Source organism: Sciurus carolinensis, chromosome 1 (genome assembly GCF_902686445.1).
Source record: "Sciurus carolinensis chromosome 1, mSciCar1.2, whole genome shotgun sequence".
Lineage (NCBI taxonomy): Eukaryota > Metazoa > Chordata > Mammalia > Rodentia > Sciuridae > Sciurus > Sciurus carolinensis.
Window position 1 is genome coordinate 190,159,193 of NC_062213.1, and position 23,157 is coordinate 190,182,349.

Sequence of the window (23,157 nt, forward strand, 5' to 3'; positions counted from 1 at the left end):
AGTGCCCACCATGTGCCAGGCACCACTCTAAGTGCCCGGTATGCACTGGTGACCCACAGAGACTCCAGTCTCACGCTGCCGGCTACCAGACAGACTTCCTGAGGTCGCTTCACCAGCACTTATTATTTTTTTTGCATAAGGGATTGAACCCACGATGTTTTACTACGGAGCCACATCCCCAATCTTTTTTAGTGTTTCATTTTGACACAAGTTCTCACTTACAGCCCCACTAAGTTGCTGAGGCAGGCCTTGAACTTGCAATCCTCCTGCCTCAGCCTCCTGAGTCACTGGGATTACAGGTGTGTGTCACTGCTCCTGGCTAGTCACCACCCCCTTGACCACGGCACGTTTAAAATGGAACCCAGCATCTGTGCACCTCCTTAAAACCAGCAGCATGAGCCTGGCGTGGTGGGGGCACACTTGCAGTCCTAGTTGTGGGGGAGGCTGAGGTGGGAGGATCACTTGAGTCCATAGTTTGAGGCCAGCCTGGGTAACAAAGTAATACCCTTTCTCAAAAACAAAAAGCAGCATAGTAGACGGCAGGGGTTAGAGGTCAATGGATACCCTGGGGAACCTGGTTTGGTCACTGACTGGTATGTGAGGCTGAGTCAGGTGAGCATCTCTGTGCCTCCATTTCTCATCTGTAGAACAGGAATAAAAGGTAGAATGGTGTACGAATCCTGGTTCCACTTCTTACTGCCTGGGTTTCTCCTGATACGCGTGTGAGGAAATCATCTAGCCTCCCTGTACCCAATCGCTGAAAGAAGTACCCACTTCGCAGGGTTGTCACAAAGATTAAGTGTGGGTTACCACTGTCAGCTCCCAGAACGGCGGAGAGGAGGAAGGGAAGCGGCGCGGGAAAGGGACACTTCACTGAGGGCTATGTGCCGAGCACTCTGCAGACATACCTCCTTCCCTCCGGAAAACGTCCCCTCAAGGTAAGACCATGTTCGTCATCTCCAGGTCACAGCTGACACTTGTTCAGCAAGGTCGAGTGGCGAGCCCAAGGCCACACAGCTAGTCCACAGCAGAACCCGGATGTGAACCAGTTTCAAAGTCTGGGTTTGTGGTCTTTTGGGAGACTTTAAAGTGTCTTAGAGGGTGCTATTTATCCCTGCCTGGTTCCTCATTTCTACCAATGGCACAAACCAAGGGCTGGCGGGGCTTTTAACACAGCCTCTGAGTATATACTTGGTAAACACCCTTTTGCTGACTTTTTTTGTTTGTTTGTTTTTAAACCTGGGGGCACTCTATCACTCACCTACATCCCCAGTCTTTTTTATTTTGAGACCAGGTCTCACTAAGTTGCTGAGGCTGGCCTGGAGTCTGCCATCCTCTTGCCTCTACTTCCCGAGTCTCTGGGATTATAGATGTGTACCACTGTGCTTGGCTCTTCTAACCTCTTCAGTTTAGAGCTGAGAAAACAGAGAGGTTAGGGTATTTGCCCAAGGTCACAGAGTGGCAGCAGCAGAAAGTCCAGTCTGGAATCTCTTTGCAGACATCTTCTTTCTCCTCATCCCTACCTGACTAGTCTCCAGGTCTGGTTGTCATCTTCCTTCCTAATCTTTCACCCTCCATTCCCAACACAAGTGCAGGCCCAGAATCACCACACAGATGCGCTAGAAGAATCTTTGCTTTGGATTTCTTTTCTTTTTGGATTCTGGATTATCTGCATTACATAAAGAGATCTCTTAGAGATGGGACCCAAGTCTAAACATGAAATTCATTTATGTTTCATATGTCCCTTATACACACATCCTCAAAGTAAGTTTACACAATATTTTTAGTGTGGTCAAGTGTGGAATTTTCCACCCTGGTTTCATGTCAGCCTCAAAAAGTTTTGGATTTTGAATTTTCAGATTAGGAATGCCCAACCTATAAAGAGTAGCCATAATTTATTTTGAGACAGGGCCTCACTAAGTAGCCCAGGCTGGCCTTGAATTTGCATTCCTCCTGCCTCAGCTGCCCAAATGGTGGGATTACAGGAGTGTGCCTTGGGTTGGCTTAGCCATTACTCTTATTATTCTTCTATGAAACTCTACATTCCACACATGGAGTCACGAGGAGACCTTCAGAGTACTACTTATCTGAGAGTGAAGGACAGCCACAGGCCCTCTTCAGCCCTGAGAGAAGTTACCAGAATCCTCACTGGATTCCCAGTGGTCCTTGCCAGGAGAGAGGGGAGCCTGCGACTCTTCCCCAGGGGAGGCAGGGAGCTCTGTCCAGCATGTTCTGGCCTCCAGCAACAAGGCCTCTTTCCATCTAAACTTTGAGAAAGAGGAAGTAAAGCTCTATTCACACAACTGCCTTAGACAGTCTGGAGACAGGGAGGCAGAGCGCGGTGGGGTACCAGCCAGGTGGGGAACAGAGGTCGCTAGAGCTGGGTCAAAGGAGGCTTTGCAGGGGCAGCTGTCTTGCTGCCTGTTCTCAGGCCAAACAGTGCTGACCACTCACTGGCCCAGACTCAGCCTCACGACCCTCCTCCAGGGCCTCCTCCCAGTGACTATGGCCGATGGCAGCTTATTAGCACCTGTAGCAAGTCCCTGGGCCATTCCTGACCAAAAGGCTGAGCCTCCTAATTTTCTTTCTTTCTAACGATGCCATTTTTATTCTCAACAAATTGCTCGTCAATTTCTTTTGTAGTTTTCTCTTTTTCCAGTAGGATCGTGGGGTTTTTTCCTGTAGCTGGTTCATTTGTGTGTGCATAGCCATAGGGTGCTGGGGATTGACATGCTAAGCAAGTGCTCTACCCCCGAGCCACACCCCCACCCCAAGTCTTGAGCTTTGATAGACAAACATGACTTCAAGGTGTACCGACATTCCCTGTTTCACTGGATCACAGAGAATGCTCTAGGCTAGGCAAGAGGACAAGTGCCCACATTCTGCTGATGGGAGAGTTCACTCCAGCAGAGTAAGGCAGTGCTGAACTTAGAATCCCTGCCTCCCAAGGCATTCTTTGTTCATCTTTTAAACGTGAGTGCCCACTTTGTGCAAGTTACTGCGTAAGGCCTGGGTGTGACAGGTAAGGAGAAAGTACACAGAGATAAGTCAAAGATATCTGCTCACCCTGTGCCTGACTGGCACATGCAGGTATTCAAAAAATATTTGTTCAAGGAGGAGGGACTGATCATGAGAGATGCTTTTCTGCACTAAGGAACCTAAGGCCTGCTCCAGGGCTCCTTCTGCCATGTCAGGTTCTTCCTACACCCCTCACCCCCCAAATAGGTGCTCTTGTGCTAGCAAGGCCCCTTGCCCCTTCTACAAGGGTATCTAACGTCTCTGAGGATCTCATCACGCGGGAAGGGACTCATCCTCTCCTAGCGAATGGCTGCAAGAAGCAGATGTATTTCCTCATACCTTTCTCCTGACCAAGGGACATGCTGCAAGTAATGAATGGCTAAGGTTGTTATTAAAGCCCAGAGCTGGTGTGGAAGCCACTCAGGGCTGGTACTAGATTAATGGAAAGGATTTTTTTTTTTTTTTTTTTTTTTTCAGTGCTAGGGATGGAACCCATGACCTCAGGCATGCTGGGTAAGCTGTCTACCACTCAGCTCCACCCCAACCCCTGAGAAGGCTTAAGTGAGGGGAGCCCCTGACTGCCTTACTGCCCCACTGTCACCACCTACGGGGGTAACAGCTGCAGGACTGGGGTCTCCCAGCTCCCAGAGCCAGCTCAAGGTCAGCCACAGTGCCCAGGTCTTAGGGCTGGGTCACCGTAATCCCCATAAGACCACTCTGTTCATTCCCAGAGGCCCTGTCACCTACAAGCGAAGTGCTTGGCCTGGGGATACAGGAAGAGCTTGGCCTGAGGGCAGTCAGGTAGAGGAGTGCGCAGCAAGCACTGAGTCAACGCCCCACGCAGTGACTCTGGACCAGCCTCATCTCATGTTCTCCCCCTCATTTTGAAACCTGGTATGGCCACTTGTCAGCCTGTGACTTTGAGGAAGCTGCTTAGCACCTGGAACCTCAGCTTCCTTACCTCTAAAATGGGCAATCATATCAACCTTGTGAGACTACGCAGATGAGATGACATAACGGCAAGGTCTAACCCACAACCAGTCAATTCCTGATGCTGCTGTCTACACATGATGCCCTGAGAATACAGCAGGGAATGGAGACAGGAGGCAGCCTGCAAGTCAACAGAAGTGGCGATTATGCTGGACCAGAGAGAATGAGGCCGTAGGCTCACTGGGCGAGAAGGCTTGAGAGCAGAGGGAACGGCCTGAGCACAGGCAAAGCTGCGGGTACTGGGGAGTGGGAGGAAATGAGGGGCAGGGAGGGGTGCAGCTGGCTTCCTCCTGCTGGCTCCGCCCCTGCCAGCGAACATTCAGGAAGATGGATGATCTGTTTCCTGCCAGGACGCATGACGTGATGAGAAAGTATTCCCTTCATGACTCCTTCAAGCCTTAGACTCCATCAAGGGGAACGCCTCACCTCTTAATACCTGGTACCCTGAACCTCCTGCACTTCAAAGGGACGGCTTTCCACAGACAACCACCAGGAAACCCCTAGCATTATGGCCTTTGCTTATGTGATTTATCTTCTATGAAGAGGAAGTTGAGTCTGGCTTTTCACCACTTAACAGGGGTGACAGACATTTTCCTTTCAAAATATACAGCCCCATGCTGCCTGAGGACAGGGTTACATTCCAAGAAGTGTGTCACTGCATCACTAGGTGTGATTTCCTCGCTGTGAGAACACCATCCCGTGTACTTACACAAACGAAGAGGACCAAGACGTCATTAGGCAATAGGACCTTATGGGACTACAGTCCTTTATAGTATGTCACTGACCAAAACGATGGAATGTGGTATGACTGTATTTAAAAGTCAGCCATTTAAAGGAAAATACTAGGGAAATGAAGGTACGTGTGGATGTAGTAAGGGCAAGAAACACGAAGGCTGAAGCCCATGACTGACAGGAAACAATGCTGAGCGCCCCAGGAGTCACCCATGCGCCCAGTCCAGGAGGGCGGGGGACAGATTTGGGTCTCTGAGAGACAACTGCAACTGAAGGGTGAGACCAGGATTGGGGGCCTGGCCAGCAGAGCCTGGGTCAAGCCAGGAGGAAGGTGAGGGGGGCTGCCCTGGGAAGCGGCCTTCAGGACCAGACAGGGAGTCAGACAGGATGGCTGTGAGCTGGCACGCAGGAGCGCACGGGAAAGACCACATCTGTCCACGAGTGCAGCTGGGTCTAGCTGGGTCTAGGTGTGCGTCTGTCCCTCAAACTCAGAGGTCTCTGCTGTTTCTCATCAGATCAGGAGCTTCTCGGGAATATTAGTCCCACACTCTACCTCTTCCAACTGCTCAGAGCCTGCAGGCTGATCCAGTGACATGGCCACCAGGTGACAAGTCCAGATTTCGGATTTGGGTGACCAGCTGCCCCTGTTTGCCTGGGATGATTTAGACTTTTGGTGCTAAAACATAGCCATCCTGGACACACTAGAAGGAGCTGGTTACCCTGCTGGATAGGTGCCCTGGACTTCTATAGGATGGAAGCTGCTGGTCTCTGGGGCAGAAGAAAGAACTTTATACTAGCTGGGTATGGTGGTACACACCTGTAATCCCAGCAGTTCAGGAGGTTGAGGCAGGAGGATCTCAAGTTCAAAGCCAGCCTCAACAATTTAGCAAGGCCCTGACTCAAAATTAAAAAAAAAAAAAAAAAAAAAAAAGGCTGGGGGTGTGGCTCGGTGGTTAAGCACCCCTGGGTTTATCACTGGGAAAAACCTTTATACTGCTGCAAGGAATAGTACTGCACACCTGTAATCCCAGCAACTTGGGAGGCTGAGGCAAGAAGATTGCAAGTTGGAGACCAACCTCAGCTGAGGCCCTTAGTGAGGCCCTAAGCAACTTAGTGAGATCCTGTCTTGAAATAAAATCTAAAAAGGGCTGGCAATGTAGCTCAGTCATAGAATGCCCTTGGGTTCAATTCCCAGGACTGCAAAACAAACTTTAAAATATGTAAATAAAAAGGGGCTAGAGAGTAGCTCAGAGGTGAAGGGTCCCTGAATTCAATCCCCAGTTTGGGGGAGGGGTGAGAGGAGGAGGAGGAGTTTGCACTGTCTGCGTGGGCCTCGGACCAGGAATCGGTGCATCTATGACCACCGCCTCAGAGTAGACCCTCAGTCTCTCAGAAAGGTCCCACAGCCTTAATCCTTAGGAAGAAAACATTTCCACCTTGATCAGAAACCTCCTGGCCACACCCCCAAATCTGGCTTCGGTTCTAGCTTAAGAATTCAAAGGTCCCAAAGATACTGTTTTCAGACTTGACGACTGTTCTCAAAAGCAAGCCTTGGGCTCCACAAGGCAATTCCACCCCATCCTTCCAACTGCAGTGTTCTCACCTGCTATGGTCTACACAGCCCGCTCAGTGACCCCGTCCCTCCTCCTTCCCACTCCTGTCCTCTCTTCTCTCTGTTCCATCTTCCTGGAGGCCCCTTCTCCTCCATCTTCCTGTGCTTGAATCCCACCCAAACTTCAAGGCTTGACTCAAATGTCAACCTCTCCAGGAAGCCTCTCCAAGTCCTTCAGGTGGAAGATACATCTGATTCCTGCGATCCTCTCCCAAAACCTGACCTTGCCTGTGGTGGGCAGGCCTTCCACTGTGCACTGACCTACACTGGAAACCACCAGCCAGGGCACACCTCAGATTCCTCACCCCTCTGCTGTAAGGAGGCAGCACGTAGAACTCCCACACAAAGGCACAAAGCCACAGTGCCTCCGTGGGAGACATGCCAACCATCTCTTGACCAGGCCCCACGGGCAGCAAGAAGCATCTTCCTGGAGGCTCATTCTTAGTGGATCACCCACCCTGTCAGCCAACATCACTGACCCTTCCACATGACAAGGTGAACAAGCCACTTGTGTATCTCACAGCACGTGGGAAGGTTGTGGATGGTCTGGCTTAGCCAGGGTCAGCAAGGCTCCCAAAGCACAGGACACCAGAGTGCAGAGGATGGAGGGAATGTGTCTCCACCTCCATGTCAGAAGACAAAGTAAGGGGCTCGGGGGTGAGGACACACTTCATCTCTGTTCCTTCACCTTGTGTTCTGCCTTGTGATCACCTGCTCAATGTCCGTGTGGCACTCCTGGCCTACAGGGTCACCTTCATTGGATGTTGTGAAGAATTGTGTGGATAATGGAGGGAAAGCACTGAGCAAATGGTCACACTCTCCCCAAACACAGGGATTACTGTTGTCATTATCACCGGAGCAACTCACAGGAGGTCAGAGGATTCCAGGCAGCCAGACCTCTGAGTCCAGCTGAGTAGGACAATAATCCTGCCTTATGATTAGCCCTGACCTGCAGGAAAGGAGAAAGCAGGTGCTGGGCCCCCTGGCTGCCAGGTGCACCAGCCGGGGTCAGATCTAGTGATACTGAAGGAGCTGGATCTAGGAGACTGTGTGGCCAGTGGCTGGGGGTACAAAGGGAAGGAAGCTGGATGGAGATGACAGTCAGGCAGCAGCCCTGGGTGTGGCTGCGGACAGGCCTGGGCAAGGGAATGAGACTACAGACAAAAGCTGGAGAGAACACCCTCTCTCTCCCTGCAGCCCTCCCAAGCTGCTCCAGAGAATTAGTGAAATTATCTCCAGTGATGGGCGCAGTAGGGCTCTGACATTTGCAGGCCACTAGATCTCTTCAGGGCCAGCTGGGCATTTAAAAGTCTGTGTGAATGCTACCCAGTGAGAGGAAGGAACCAGCCACAAACCGGAAACCCCCAAGGTGTGCAAACACCCACGTCACTTCTCAGCAGGAAGGAGGTGGGGTGGGGCAAGTTGAGATTAAGGCCCTGTCTCCAGGGCCTAACAGTCCGGGGGAACCTGACAGCAGGCTAAGAGGAATTAAGGGCCTCCTGAGGGGCCTGCTGTCCCTCACATCCACTCAGTTTGTTCACCCTCCTGGGTTTCTCCCTTCACTGTTTGAAGATCCTCGTACTCCTACCTAGAGGCCTCCTGACCAGCCCAAGCCCCACGTCTACTGTGCCCCTCTGCTGTCCTTTCACCAGGGCTCATCTCCACAGGCCCATATCTCTGCTCAGCTGTCACCTCCTTCCCAGGGTTTAAAACCCTGTTCCCTCCCCCAGCTCTCGTCTTCTCTTCCTCCTCTCTCTGTCCGAATCCTGGACATTTAATTATTTGTTTACTGTCTTTCTCCTCCCCTGGAATGTCAGCTCCATGAGGACAAGGGTTAAGTCCACTGTAGCACCAGCATCTAGAAGTGCCTGGCACACAGCAGGAGCTCAATAAATGTTTGATGAATAAATGAATGGATATGTGACTATTTAAGAGGAGGGCTGTAGCCGGACTGCCTGGCTCTAGCCGGACTGCCTGGGCTCTCAGTCCAACTCTCCCACTTGCTGTGTAATCCTGGACCATTTACTTAATCTATCTGTGACTCAATTTAACCAATCAGTAAAAGGGGAATAACAATAGTACACCTCATAGGATTATTGGGACATTCAATAAGATCATGCATATGAAGAGGTTAAAATAGTGCCTGGGCCTGAGGAAGCACAGTTCCATGCTGGCTGCCAAAACAGTCTTTCTTGGCCAACATTTCTTTTGTTGTTGTTGTTGTTGTTGTTTATTTATTTTTGGTACTGCGGATTAAACCCAGGGGCACTTAACCACTGAGCCACATCCCTAGCCCTGGCTAGCTAGCATTTCTTGCTTGTTAATCATCTGGCTCTTGCTACTCTAGTGTCCACTCTCACCTGCCTTGCTCACTAATGTATCCCCAGTTCCTAGCAAAGTATTAGAAGAGAAACAGCCTCCTTCTGAGTCCGGGAACGTAGAGCTGGGGAAGACACAGATTCAGCTGGGAGTATAAATGAGCCTTACCAATCTGTTTCTCCAGGGCAGCTGCTTCACAGACAGTGGCCCGGGGCAGGATCCCGGGGTCAGTGAAACTTGTCTGCAGCAGGCAGCTCATGACAAAGAAGAAGAGGATGGCAGCAATGATGGGGATGGCCAGGGTCAGTTTGCGAGCCAGGTAGGGACAGCTAGAAAGAGAGATGGAGAGAGAGAGATCAGCAGATACCCCAAGAACTCCCTGGAGCACTAGGTATCACATTCTTGAATAGAGTTGAGGCTGAGGCTGAGGCATGGCTCCCAGGTGAGTGCAGCTATTCCCATCTGAGTGCCCATAACAGACATCACTAATCGATTCTTGCACTTCCCCGCTGAGCTCATGCAACATGTGATCAACAGATCCCAGCACCTTTTTATTTTTTCCCACTAACACAGGGTCTCATTATATTGCCCCACCGGGCCTTGAACTCCTGGCTAGGCTCCAGTGATGCCCCCACTATAGATGCTGGTTCTACAGTCGTGCTACTACACCAAGCTCAGATCCCAGCACTCTGAACCCCCGTGCTTAGCTGCAGCCTCAGGATCCTTCGAAACACAGGGCTCCAGGCAGCACTAAGAATTAAGTGGACCATCCCGTCTGATGAACTGCCCACGGCCATGTTCATTCATTCACCTCGTCACTCACTCCACAAATATTTATTGAGCCCTTCTTTGTGCCAGGCAACACTTTAATAAACAGCAGGAGTGATGGCCATAAATATGACAAGAGTCCCTATCCCATGAGGCTTATGGTCTAGTGGGAAAAAACACGTAAACAGGGAAAGGCCACCAGAGTGCTGTGTGTGCTAACAGGGGAAGGGAGAGGCTCCCTGAAGGAGAGATACTGAAGCTGAAACCAGAATGAGTAAAGGGCTGGGGGCAACAGCACGGTCAGTCATGGCCACGGTCACCCAAGGGACAGTAACTCCAAGGGAACCTGTCAGGCCCCCTGACCCTAGTTGGCTCAAAACAGCCCAGCCCTGCTAGATGGACATGTTCCTCCTCCACCAGGCAGGAGGGCAAGCAGGAGGAGGCTGAGGCAGGAGGATCATAAGTTCAAGGCCAGCCTCAGCAACTTAGCAAGATGTGGTCTCAAAATAAAAAATAAAAAGGGTTGGGGATGTAGCTCGGTGGTACAGTACCCTTGGGTTCAATCCCCAGTACCAAACAAACAAACAGACATCTTTACAGCGACCCTCTGAAGTTATGCTTCTTACTTTACAGACGAAGAAACTAAAGCTCAAAGAACTTAGGTAACCTGTCTAGGTCACACAGCTCAGGCTAAATGGGGACCAAGTCAGAACTGACTGTGAGGCCCATACTATATTAATCACTGTCATATGCTGCTTTCCCTCCTAGAGACAGAGTGAACTAGTGGAGTGGGGAGCAGCTATTTGGAGGCTGGAGGCCTGAGGACAGCCAATGGTCCAAGAGCCAGCACAGAGGCAGGGAGCAAACTGTGGCCATCTGCACATGACTTCTGAAGCCTCTAGCATCAGGTGCTGTGGCTTCCCCGGAGGCCTTTCCCGTGAGGAGCAGGGACTGCCAAGGACATGGGCTCCAAGAGGCCCAAGCGCTACTCCACAAATCTCAGTACTCCCAGGTCTGATTCTCAAAAAGAACCAGCCAGGCCCTCGGTGTCACCTACTTGGCAACTCATCCAGCTCATGCACAACCAGACTTCTCTGGGGGATGGAGAAGACCTGAGCTTGTAGAACCTTCAAGAAACAGGAAGTCCTAGCCTCTTGACTTTCTAGAGGGGGACTCCTGGGCCCACAGTTAGATTCAAGGTCACTCAGCCAGCCAGCGACAGACAGTCTCTGGGCTCCCAAAAAATGATCTGCCCATTCATTCATTCAAGCCGTAGCTGCTGTGTTTACTACCTGCCATACACCAGGCACTGGTCCTAGGCACTGAGGACACACCAGTGAGACCAGAACCTTGCTCTCATGTATAAAGACAGGCAGGACACTACCAAACAAGTATCCATCTAGTATGGATGGCAGGCAAGGGTGTGGAAAGGGAAGTAAGTCACGAGGCTACCTGAAGGAAGGACACTCCAAGTGGTGTGAAGGACCCGAGGTGCCAGGATGGGAATGCACACCAGGGTAGTGCGGCAGAAGCAGACAGAAGGGGAGCAGGGATCAGAGCTCTGGCTCCTACCCAGAAAGCCAGGAGTCAAAGGGGCACTCCAGCTGCTAGGTAGGGGTGGGAAGTAGGCAGAAGCCAGGAGGCGGGCACAACGATCCACCAAACCAAACAAGAAAGCACAACCATTTACAGCAGAAAAGACCCGAGATGGCCACCTGTACCTTTTCCCAGAGCAATGGGGGCGCTTGAGCATCTCCACATTCCTTCCCTGTCCTCACTAAGGGCACTTCCACCACTCCAGGTTCTTACTAAGGTTTCACTCTGGTCCAGACCCAGGTCCTCACCAAACCCTGCTGCCAAATCACCACCTCAAGTAAGGACAAGGACAAGCAGAGACAAAAGCCAAGATGATTCACAAGTGCTCTATGAGTCTGAAGTCCTTGCTTTCTCCCTGGCAGGGGACAAATAAGTCACCAGCAAAGCTACCCACTCAGCCAGCAAAGGTCCTGCTTCTGAACAACTGAATCTCACTGTAGGTCACAGGGCCAACCACAACAAGCACTGCTTCCTCCTGCCTGGGCCTCGGCCCTGGGCAACAGCAACAAGAGCAGCCCAGGGCTTCTGGAAAAGGCACTTTCATAGCATCCACGTGTCTGGTCTAGAGAGCTAGATCTGAAACTCAGCCCAGGGGCCACTCTGTGGGTTGGAAATCCAGCGCTTCTGCTTCTAAATCATCCCTGAACTTTTATCCACAAAGACTCAAAAAGAAAGAGCAGAGTGTTCAGTGGGTAAAAAGAAGAAGCCAATTTATAGGAAGTCTTCACCTTGCTTCAAGGGGCAATCTGAGGTTGCAGTTACATGATCTGGCAACTGGAAAAGGACCTGGGAACTGGCGTCTTTGTGACAGCCTCGCCATGGCCACATGCCCTTGGGAAGTGTTTTTCTGGTGAAGACAACAAATACTAACAGCAGCCAACATCAGGTGTGTGTTACTGGGCTTAAAGCCTGCATGTGTAACCTCAAGTCAATTTCATGCTCACTTTCTGGGTGGGTACTATTAAAGGCCCCACTTTACAGATGAGGAAGCAGGGATTCTGAGAAGTGAAGTGACTGCCCTGAGGTCACCCAATTAGTGTGAGGTGGAGCTTCTGGCCCCAGAGACAGAGTTCTCAACCACACACTATATATATAATAAAGGAAGAGGACCACAAGAGATAAAAAGAGCTGGGGGGAAGGTGTGGCTCATGAAGTGGGTGTGCATGCATGGGACTCCGCAAGGAATCAAGGGGCAGGTGGCTCCAGCTAGAGACTGAGGATGGGGTGGAAACTTCCGATCACATATGTGGTCCTGGTAAAGTTATAAACACCAACTCCTTCATCCACAAAACCGAGATCCTGTGCAGGACAATCCCGGGTCACTGGGGAGACAAAGAGGTCAAAAGCCCATGGGGCAAAAAGGACCTGTCACACCAAAGCACTCTGGATTCTTTCTTTAAAAAAATAACAAGGCACACAGCTGTTCCTGATGTGGAACAGACCACAGGAATGCTCCAGAATGCTAGGAAGGGAAAGAAAGCCAGGAGGTCAGGAATGGGGGCAGGGGCCTGGAAGACATCTGGGGGGTCCAGGGGGCTGAGGGAAGGACAGGAAGCTCTGGGGGAGCTAAGGGAAGAAGAAAAGGGAAAAGAAAGGGGCAGCCGGAGGGGCCCAGAGATGCTTGAGGGAGGATGCCTTGGGGTCTAGGGAGCATGACAGGGAAAGCAAAGAGGGAGGGGCCTGAAAGGAGAGGGGACCCCGGGAGTTGCTGCAGGAAGTAAGAAAGGAAATTCAGGGTGGTATGTACACGGCCAAAGGACACAGAAATGTAGAAGTTGTCTGGAAGGGTTAAAAAGAAAAGATGCCTTGAGGGGTCAGAGAGAGCGAGGGCAAGGCAAGAGACGGTCCAGGGATGAGAGAGCAGGACTTACCGAAGGAACCACGGGGGCCTGGGGGGCTGATTCTGGGAGTCTGGGGGCGGTGAAAGGACACAGGAGGGTGGTGTTCCTTCAGAGGCCGGCAAAGGCAGGGGACCAAGGCAGAGCGGGCGAGGGCAGTGGCTGGCAAGCGGAGGGGGACCAAGGCGGGCAGACAAGAGATGAGCGGGAGCCAGGGGAGGCCTCGGGACGGGCTGGAGCGGAGCGGCGGCTGCCGGCAGGCTCAGGGGAGAGAGGGCGGGTGGCCGGCGGGGCCGTGCAGGTGGTGCCGGGGGAGGAGGGGCGCGCGGCGGGGAGGGGGCGCGGCGGGCGCCGCGAACTCACTCGAAGACGAAGAAGAGGACAGTGGTGCTGAGGATGAGCAGCAGCGTGAGCGCAAAGACGCCGCCGTGGCCCGCCAGCATGAGGCGGCCGCCGCAGTAGAAGCGGTTGCGGCCCGGGAACACCTCCCACTTGCGCCGCGGGCGGCGGCCCAGGCTCCCGCTGCCGCTGCCGCTGCCGCTGCCGCTCCAGCGCGGCGCGGCGGGCGCCGGCCCCGGCCCCGGGGCGGGGGGCGCGGCGGGGCCGGGGCGGCGCGCCCCGGGGGAGGCGGGCGGCGGGGCGGCCCCGGGGCTGATCTGCTGGTACTCGCAGTCCTTCATGCGGCCGGCCGCGGGCCTCGGCTCCGCGCCCCGCGGGCCGGCCGGGCCGCTCCGGGACCGGGCCGAGCAGCGGAGGTGGCGGCGGCGGCGCGCGCGGCGCTCGCTCGCTGGCTCGCTGGGGGCGGCCCCGCCGCCGCTCCGCCCCCGGCCCGCTGCCGCCGCCGCCGCCGCGGCCTCCCGCCGCAGCGCCCCCTCCGCCGGGGCCCGGGATGGCGCGGCCGAGGCGGTCCCGGCCCGCAGCTGGACCCCGGCGAGTCCTGCGCCCCTGCGCCGCCTTTTGCAGCTCTGCACCGGGAGCCATCAGCAGATGCGCTCTCGAGGGCGCTTTCTCTTCTTTTGCAATCAAACCATTTGTTAGGAGCCCACTGTGTGCCAGGCACTGTGCCAAGCGCCGAGATTCAGGTGGTGGCCCAATTTATAATTCCAGAGCCAGGCTTCGCCCATCCCTGAGGACTGACTGGAAGGCATTCCGGGGGTAGGCATGCTTGAGAGTGGGGGACACATCGAAAGTTCAAATGACCTAATAGGCCCACTTTCTGGCTACCCTCACCCAGCTCTGTCCTGGGCCCCGACCCAGACTGAAGTTCTTAAACCCATGACCTAGGTCACTCCACTCAACCCCCCTGGGAAGGTTGCACGACTTACCCGGAGGTCGTTAAACTGATAAACAGGTTGAGAAAGAACAGGGCGGTTGGGAAAGCACAGATCATCGTCTGAACAAACAGGAACTGATAAGCAGGAACCATGAAGATGTCAAGCAAAAATTTCTGGGAACATAGTAGGAAAAACAACCTTACCCTTTAGGTGACCTATGTGCTGGATTCAAAATAGCCAATAAGAAACCTGTTGCTTACCGAGCGCGCGAAACCTGCCCCTTTACCCTATAAAAAACCTGTACCACACCGAAGCTCCGGCTGAGGTTTTGCTGAGCACCCGCAGGCGCCTGTGTATCGATAAATAGCCTCTTGCTCTTGCAACCAGTGTCTTCGAGTGATCTTCCTTGGACAGGGGGACGGAGGGTCTTTCATCTGGAGGTCCCACCGAGACCGGTGTTCTTGCTGCCCCAAATCCCTGCCCGAGGAACTTCTGGAAGACCTACTGGGAGGTAAGCTGGCCAGCTCGAGCTCCTTGTCGTATTGTCATATTTCTTGAATCTCTGCATGTCTGTTTCCACGTCTCTTGAGCGCAGCGTTAGTCTGATCACGCGTGGTCACTTTGTACTTTGGGCAGCCCGAGAAGGAGTTGACGAACTCAGACTTCTCCCCTGCCACCCTGGGAGACGTCCCAGGGGACCTAAGTGCCCGATTCTTCGGGATTCCACACATATCCGAGGGATACGTCACCTTGTTTTTTTGGCCGGAGGGACTTACGCTCTTCGACACCACTTGGTACTTTCGGTTTGTGCCGAAGAGGCGCAGCGTTTGTGATCTGTTATCTTGTCTTTGTTCTCTTGTGCCTGTTCCTTAACTTCCTTTCCGCTAGCGAGACTGAAATGGGGCAATCCATGGTAACCCCCCTGTCACAAGCACGTCGCAACACTTGTGGCCTGTGCTGGATCAGGAACCGGGTAGGAATAAGGTAACACTCACGTAGCCGGTTGTTGGTCCTCAGATGAGGTTTTATTGATGCTCGGTTCACAGCAAACAGCAATCAGTCATCGGAGTAACAGCATGCAGCGACCAGGGGCCTCGAGCTGGGGAGCACTATCTTGTCACTTGTCAGCGGGACATAGTGACAGACTCTGTCGGTGGAGTAGTGCCCGCTCGCTCCTGATCAGTCTGCAGTTTATATAGTCACATCAAAACAAGTTCACACATTACCTAATTTGTTTTTCAAGTCCTGGATTCTGCAAATTCATCTAGTAAATATTTTTACCAGTTTTACCATTAAAACTAATGTAAATTTGGTGTAAACAAACTGCCAAATGTTTTTCCTCAGCGGCTGCATAGTCACTATGTGCGTCACCGCTCGTCACTTTACTTATCTTAACACTACACACACAATTTGTTTTGATCTATCACAGCAAGCAACATGTTTCTTATAAGTTTCACAAAATGGGGTCAGAAAGCAAAATGGAAGTTGTTTGGTTCACTTCAGCAATGTTCCATACACCCCTTGAGTCTCACCCTCGACCATTGGCAAGACGTCCGAAACCGTGCCAGCAACTTGTCGGTCGAGGTCAAAAAGAAGAAGTGGGTAACCCTCTGCACCTCTGAATGGCCAACCTTCAACGTAGGCTGGCCCAAAGAAGGGTCCTTTAATCCCGATCTTGTTTCACAGGTCAAATCCCACATCTTCATTCCAGGCCCTAAAGGACATCCTGACCAAGTTCCATACATCGTGACTTGGGAAGACCTGGTTTTTGACCCACCACCATGGGTCACCCCCTTCTCTACCCCAAAACCCCTCCTCTCTTCCCTTCCTAATGAGCCCTCCCTTCCCCCTTCCGCTCCTCTTATTCCAGTCCCTCCTCAGACCGCCCAAACCTCTAGACTATACCCTATACTGGATAAATCCAAGCCCTCAGTTCCTCCTAAGTCAAAACCTCGGACTGTCCTTCCACCCGAGGAGAATACCTTGATAGACCTACTAACAGAGGAACCCCCACCTTACCATCTTCAACCTCTCCCCGACCCCAACCCTCATCCGGATTCCTCCGAGGAGGATGAGGAACCCCCAACTGCCGGGACCCTCCCAGACCCCTCTCCGATGGTGGGAAGACTCCGGGGGCGCAAGGAGCCTACAACTTCTGGGGAAACCTCAAAGGCTTTCCCCTTGAGACAGACTGGAGGCCCCAACGGTCAATATCAATGGCCTTTCTCTGTCTCTGACCTTTATAACTGGAAAACCCATAACCCTTCCTTCTCGAGTGACCCTGTAGCCTTAACCTCTTTGATTGAGTCCATTCTAGTGACCCACCAACCGACCTGGGATGACTGCCAGCAGCTTCTCCAGACTCTCCTCACCTCCGAGGAGAGACAAAAAGTCTTATTAGAAGCCCGTAAAAATGTTCCTGGGGACAATGGGCGTCCCACCCAACTCCCCAATCTGATTAATGAGGCTTTTCCCTTGACGCGGCCTGATTGGGATTACAACACTGATGAAGGTAGGAACCACCTACGTCTCTATCGCCAGTTACTCATAGCGGGTCTCCATGGAGCTGAACGAAGGCCCACCATTTTGGCTCAGGTAAGACAAACTGTTCAGAGGGCGGACGAAACCCCTACTGCATTTCTAGAAAGATTGAAGGAGGCATATCGAAGGTTTACTCCTTTCGACCCAGATAGTGAGGAACAGAAAGGCAATGTCTCTATGGCATTCATTTGGCAATCTGCCCCTGACATTAGAAGCAAGTTACAAAGGTTGGATAATCTGCAGGATTTCTCCCTAGCAGATTAACTAAAGGAAGCAGAAAAGATTTACAATAAGAGGGAAACTCCAGAAGAAAAAGAAGAGAGGATTAGGAAAGTGCAGGAGGAAAGGGATTTGAGATACCGAGAGGAATTAGATAAGAGGGATCGAAAGTGTAATAAAGAAATGAGTAAAGTACTGGCCGCAATAGCTCAGACAGGGCCACAAGAGACTAGGCCAGGGAAAGAAAGGGGACGAAGCAGGCCCCAAGTGGAACGCGACCAATGCGTCTACTATAAGGAAAAAGGACATTGGGTAAAAGACTGTCCAAAAAATCCCAAAAGGCTGCCCGACTCAAGGAGGTACCCCAACAAAACCCCTCAACTACTAACTTTGGATGATGAAGATTAGGGACGTCAGGGCCAGGAGCTCCCCGCTGAGTCCCGGATAACTCTACAAGTGGGGGAGCAACCGGTAACCTTCCTAGTGGACACAGGAGCCCAACATTCAGTGCTGACGCAGGACCCCGGACTCCTAAGTGGAAGGACAACATGGGTCCAGGGGGCCACCGGATGCAAACCGTATCGATGGACCACTAAAAGAGAAGTCCACCTTGCCTCAGGTAAGGTCTCCCACTCATTCCTGCATGTGCCCGACTGTCCATACCCATTACTAGGAAGAGACTTACTAACCAAACTAAAAGCCCAGATTTGTTTTGAGAATGGAAGGGCCTCTATAAGTGGGCCCAACGGGGTGCCTCTCCACATATTGACTTTTAACTTGGAAGATGAATATAGACTATTTGACAAACTCCCCGAACTTGGCAAAGATATGGACTATTGGCTCAGCTCCTACCCAGAGGCCTGGGCTGAAACTGGGGGAATGGGAATGGCAATACGCCAAGCCCCCATAGTGATCTCACTCAAGACCACTGCAATACCTATCAATATTAGACAATACCCCATGTCCAGGGAAGCTTACCTAGGCATTAAACCGCATATCAAGCGGCTCCTAGATCAAGGCATACTGATACCTTGCCGGTCACCCTGGAACACCCCCTTACTCCCAGTCAAAAAGCCAGGGACTCAAGACTATCGCCCGGTCCAAGACTTAAGGGAAATAAACAAGAGAGTGGAAGACATCCACCCCACGGTACCCAACCCTTACAACCTCCTCAGTACCTTGCCTCCCACCCATACCTGGTATACTGTCCTAGATTTGAAGGATGCATTCTTCTGCTTGAGGTTGAGTCCCCAGAGCCAGGCCCTATTTGCATTTGAATGGAAGGATCCTGAGGAAGGACTCTCAGGACAATTGACCTGGACCCGGTTACCACAAGGATTTAAGAACAGTCCAACACTTTTTGATGAAGCCATACATCAGGACTTAGCTGATTTCCGGGTAAGAAACCCCTCCCTAATAATGCTCCAATACGTAGATGACATTCTAATGGCGGCCCCTACCAAAGAAGAATGTACTGAAGGGACCAAAGCATTACTGCAGGCTCTAGGGCAATTGGGGTACCGGGCCTCTGCAAAGAAGGCACAAATCTGTCAGACGAAAGTTACTTACCTCGGGTATGAGCTTCATAATGGTCAGAGATGGCTCACCCGGAAAGAGACTATCTCGAGTATTCCCACTCCCCAGAATCCCAAACAACTACGGGAATTCCTGGGGACAGCAGGTTTCTGTAGACTATGGATTCCTGGGTTTGCAGAGATAGCAGCCCCTCTGTACCTATTGACAAAGCAGAACAGCCCTTTCGCCTGGACAAATGAACATCAGAGGGCATTTGACCACATCAAACAGGCCCTCCTATCTGCCCCTGCCCTGGGTTTACCGGACGTCACCAAGCCTTTTGACCTCTTTGTTGACGAAAAGCAGGGATATGCAAAGGGGGTCCTAACCCAGAAATTGGGACCATGGAGACGCCCAATCGCCTACTTGTCAAAGAAGTTGGACCCTGTGGCTTCAGGATGGCCTCCCTGCCTCCGGATGATAGCGGCAGTAGCAATCTTGATTAAGGATGCTACTAAACTGACTCTGGGACAACCACTAACCTTGTTAACTCCACATGCCATCGAAGCAGTAATCCGGCAACCTCCTGACCGCTGGATCTCCAATGCCTGGCTTACCCACTACCAATCTTTATTGCTGGACACGGACCGAATCCGGTTCGGTCCTTTAGTAACTCTAAACCCAGCCACGCTTCTGCCCCTCCCCGGGGGACCCGTCCCCCACAATTGCCAACAGATTCTTGCAGAGACCCAAGGAACTCGACCAGATCTGTCAGACCGACCCATGACGGACGCAGAGTTGGTCTGGTTCACTGACGGGAGTAGTTATTTGCTAGATGGGGAACGACGAGCGGGAGCAGCCGTCACCACTGAATCAGAGGTAATCTGGGCGAGCGCGTTACCGGGAGGAACATCAGCCCAGCGAGCAGAGCTGATAGCTCTGACGCAAGCATTAAAACTGGCTGAGGGGAAGAAACTCAGTGTATACACAGACAGTCGGTATGCCTTCGCTACCGCCCATATCCATGGAGAAATATATCGGCGGCGAGGGTTATTAACCTCAGAGGGAAGAGAGATCAAGAATAAGACTGAAATCTTAGCCTTATTAAAGGCCCTCTTTCTGCCAAAGAGACTAAGTATAATACATTGCCCTGGTCACCAAAAGGGAGACCATCTAGAGGCAAAAGGAAACAGACTGGCAGACGAAACTGCTAGGAATGCAGCTTTAGGCCCCCAGCTCCTGGTGACTACTCTATTGCCCCAAAAGGCCACAAAGACTTCCATTGACCCTGATGAACAATGGGTGTACGAGGACAAGGACCTAGACATTGTACAAAACCTAGGGGCTAACTATAACTCAGCAGAGAACACCTGGGAATACCAAGGGACGACAATAATGCCACTCAGGAATGCCAAGGAATTGATTAAGTCCCTGCACAGGCTCACACACTTAGGGACAAAGAAAATGAAAAACCTCTTGGATCGAGGGGAAGGAAATCTATACTTGCCCCATAGAGACTCTCTTATTAAGCAAGCAGTAGAAAATTGCCAAGCCTGTGCCCAGGTGAATGCAGGCAAGATCAACACAGGAGCTGGGGTACGGGCCAAAGGACATAAACCTGGGACCAATTGGGAAGTGGACTTTACGGAGATCAAGCCTGGTATGTATGGATACAAGTACCTTTTGGTTTTTGTTGATACCTTCTCTGGATGGGTAGAAGCGTACCCTACCCGACATGAAACGGCCAAAGTTGTGGCAAAGAAGCTGTTGGAAGAAATTTTTCCGAGGTATGGTATCCCAGGGACCATTGGATCAGACAACGGGCCTGCCTTCACCTCTCAGGTAAGTCAATTAGTGGCCAGTACATTGGGGATTAATTGGAAATTACATTGTGCTTATCGACCCCAAAGTTCAGGACAGGTAGAAAGAATGAATAGAACCATTAAGGAGACTTTAACTAAATTAACGCTTGAAACTGGCACTAGAGACTGGGTACAACTCCTGCCATTAGCTTTGTACAGGGCCAGGAACACACCTGGTCCTCAGGGATTAACCCCCTTTGAAATCCTGTATGGCGCACCACCACCTGCTGTAAATTTCTATGAAACTGAGATTTCTGCTCTATTTACCCCTACCCTGCAGACCCACTTACGCGCATTACAGTTAGTCCAAAATGAAGTCTGGAAGCCCCTAGCGGCAGCCTACAAGGAACAACTGGAGAAACCAACAGTGCCACACTCCTTCGAGATAGGGGACACCGTCTGGGTCCGCAGGCATCAGAACAAAAACCTTGAACCTCGCTGGAAAGGACCTTACACCGTCTTGCTGACCACCCCTACCGCCATCAAGGTAGACGGCATTGCAGCTTGGGTCCACGCATCCCACGCGAAGGCTGCACATCCACAAGACTCCACCCCTGCACCCCAGAAATCAACATGGAGGTTACAACGCACCCAAAACCCACTAAAGATAAGACTTTCACGCTGTTAATTATCTTAGCTTTGTTTCCCATGATGTCCTATGGCAGTCCACATGTATCCAGAAATCTAGTTTGGTTTATTCACAATATTGAAACTGGAAAGAAACTGGTCCTGGCTCAAGGGCATCATGCCCTAAATACCTGGTGGCCGGACTTGACTTTTGATCTTTGTAAATTAGCTGAAGGATCTTGGGAACACACTCAGAAAACCAAAGGGGACTCCTATCCACCCTGCAGATTCCGATCTTGGTATTTTTGCCCCGGGCGCACCCGTACCTATCAATGTGGGGGGCCAGAGGCCTACTATTGTGCCTCATGGGGTTGTGAGACTAGTTCAAATGGGTATTGGCTCAAGGGAAAACCTAGAAATGACTACGTGCAATTTTCAGAGACAATCCCAGGTGAATCTAATGTAACTATCAGATTTACCCAGGAAGGAAGGAAACAGATAGCATGGCTCCAAGGGTACTTATGGGGGGTTCGTCTATACACTCGGCAAGGCGATCCAGGGCTCCTATTCCGAATTCAGGTAGAGGCTAAAGAAACAAAAACCCCAGTAGGCCCCAATTTGGTTCTTGGAGACCAGCGGGTACCCTCAGTCCCCGAACAGAAAGAACCCTCCAAGGCCGTACCCCCACCTACTAGCCCTGCGTCCACACCAACAGATAGCGTCCTTCCTAGAACCCCCTTTGTTGAATCTCCTCCTCCAGGCCCTGGGGATCGGCTGTTGCGCCTAGTCCAAGGAGCTTTCCAAGCCCTTAATTCCACTAGTCCAGACAAAACCCTAGACTGATGGTTATGTCTAGCCTCTAGCCCACCTTATTATGAGGGAATTGCCACTACAGCTAGTTGGACAAATAGTAGTACCCCTAATAGTAAGTGTTCCTCCCTACCTAGCTCTAAACTTACAATCCCTGAAGTCAGTGGGCAAGGCCTATGTATAGGCAAGGTACCTAGGTCACATCACTCCCTTTGTAATCAGACCCTCCCAACTCAGGACGGCCACCAATATATCTGGGGACCTAATGGGACCTACTGGGCATGTAACACAGGACTGACCCCTTGTGTGTCCACTGCCATTCTAAATGTCACAACCGATTTCTGTGTATTAGTCCAGCTATGGCCTAGGATATCCTACCTACAATCAGAGTATGTTCTGGGTCACCTAGAAGGCCAAAAGAGGTACCCCCGGGAACCCATTAGCCTGACCATAGCTCTGTTACTAGGAGTAGGGGGAATTGCTGCAGGAATCGGTACAGGAACAGCTGCAATAGTACAGGGAAATCAATACTTATATCTACAGGCCGCCATGAATGAGGACCTAGCTGCTATGGCAAAATCTATTACAGCCCTAGAAAAATCTCTTACTTCCCTTTCTGAAGTTGTGTTGCAGAATCGAAGGGGATTAGACCTACTGTTCCTACAGGAAGGTGGTCTTTGTGTGGCCCTAAAGGAACAATGCTGTTTCTATGCTGACCATACAGGAGTAGTCAGAGAAACCATGGAAAAGGTAACAGAAAGATTAGCCAAACGGCAGAAAGAATTTGAGGCACAACAAGGATGGTTTGAACAATGGTTTAGTAAGTCCCCCTGGTTGACTACCTTGCTATCTACTATAGCTGGCCCTCTGATAATTTTAATACTAATTTTCACCTTTGGGCCCTGCATCTTGAACAGACTAGTACAGTTTATGAGGGACCGTCTTTCCACAATCCAAACTATGGTCCTTACTCAACAGTACCAAATGATTAAGCAAACTGATGAATACTCTCCATAACCGAGGCAGGATGGACAAATGGATATAGGATTCTATCCATGATAAAGAAAAAGGGGGGAATGAAAGGCCCCAGCTCCATGTCTTAAACCCATGACCTAGGTCACTCCACCCAACCCCCCTGGGAAGGTTGCACGACCTACCCGGAGGTCGTTAAACTGATAAACAGGTTGAGAAAGAACAGGGCGGTTGGGAAAGCACAGATCATCGTCTGAACAAACAGGAACTGATAAGCGGGAACCATGAAGATGTCAAGCAAAAATTTCTGGGAACATAGTAGGAAAAACAACCTTACCCTTTAGGTGACCTATGTGCTGGATTCAAAATAGCCAATAAGAAACCTGTTGCTTACTGTGCGCGCGAAACCTGCCCCTTTACCCTATAAAAAACCTGTACCCCAAAGCCCGGTGTGCCAGTTCACCGAAGCTCCGGCTGAGGTTTTGCTGAGCACCTGCAGGCGCCTGTGTATCGATAAACAGTCT

The 23,157-nt window shown here is 51.5% G+C and overlaps 3 protein-coding genes across 13 annotated transcripts in view; 2 read left to right on the forward strand and 1 right to left on the reverse strand.

The window, feature by feature from the left end:
• Zdhhc18 (zinc finger DHHC-type palmitoyltransferase 18) overlaps nt 1-15,120 on the reverse strand; it is a 52,836-nt gene extending 37,716 nt beyond the window's left edge. For 3 of the 11 annotated variants that reach the window (XR_007107897.1, XR_007107896.1, XR_007107898.1), the window contains exons 1-4: nt 14,408-15,003; nt 14,199-14,320; nt 13,496-14,037; nt 13,237-13,451 (exon numbers count right to left, since the gene is read on the reverse strand). Coding sequence is in view for 8 of the 11 variants with exons in the window: in XM_047547005.1 (XP_047402961.1) it covers nt 13,237-13,451; nt 13,496-13,854 (574 nt within the window). In the remaining 3 variants the exon portion in view is untranslated. Of the gene's footprint in view, nt 1-8,839; nt 9,001-11,763; nt 11,901-13,236; nt 14,038-14,198 lie in introns of those variants that run through there. The other 8 variants (XM_047547005.1, XM_047547015.1, XM_047547041.1 and 5 more) reach the window with 8 other exon arrangements.
• A 451-nt stretch (nt 15,121-15,571) lies between these two features.
• On the forward strand, nt 15,572-18,254 carry LOC124980924 (extensin-like). The gene is made up of 3 exons (XM_047546991.1): nt 15,572-16,742; nt 17,392-17,526; nt 18,121-18,254. The coding sequence occupies exons 1-2, from the start codon at nt 15,585-15,587 to the stop codon at nt 17,419-17,421; spliced, it is 1,188 nt and encodes a 395-aa protein (XP_047402947.1). The 5' UTR covers nt 15,572-15,584; the 3' UTR covers nt 17,422-17,526; nt 18,121-18,254.
• On the forward strand, nt 17,736-22,731 carry LOC124980911 (uncharacterized). Its single transcript, XM_047546969.1, has 3 exons — nt 17,736-18,305; nt 18,786-20,264; nt 20,565-22,731. The coding sequence occupies exons 1-3, from the start codon at nt 17,736-17,738 to the stop codon at nt 20,910-20,912; spliced, it is 2,397 nt and encodes a 798-aa protein (XP_047402925.1). The 3' UTR covers nt 20,913-22,731.
• The last annotated feature ends 426 nt before the right edge of the window (nt 22,732-23,157 follow it).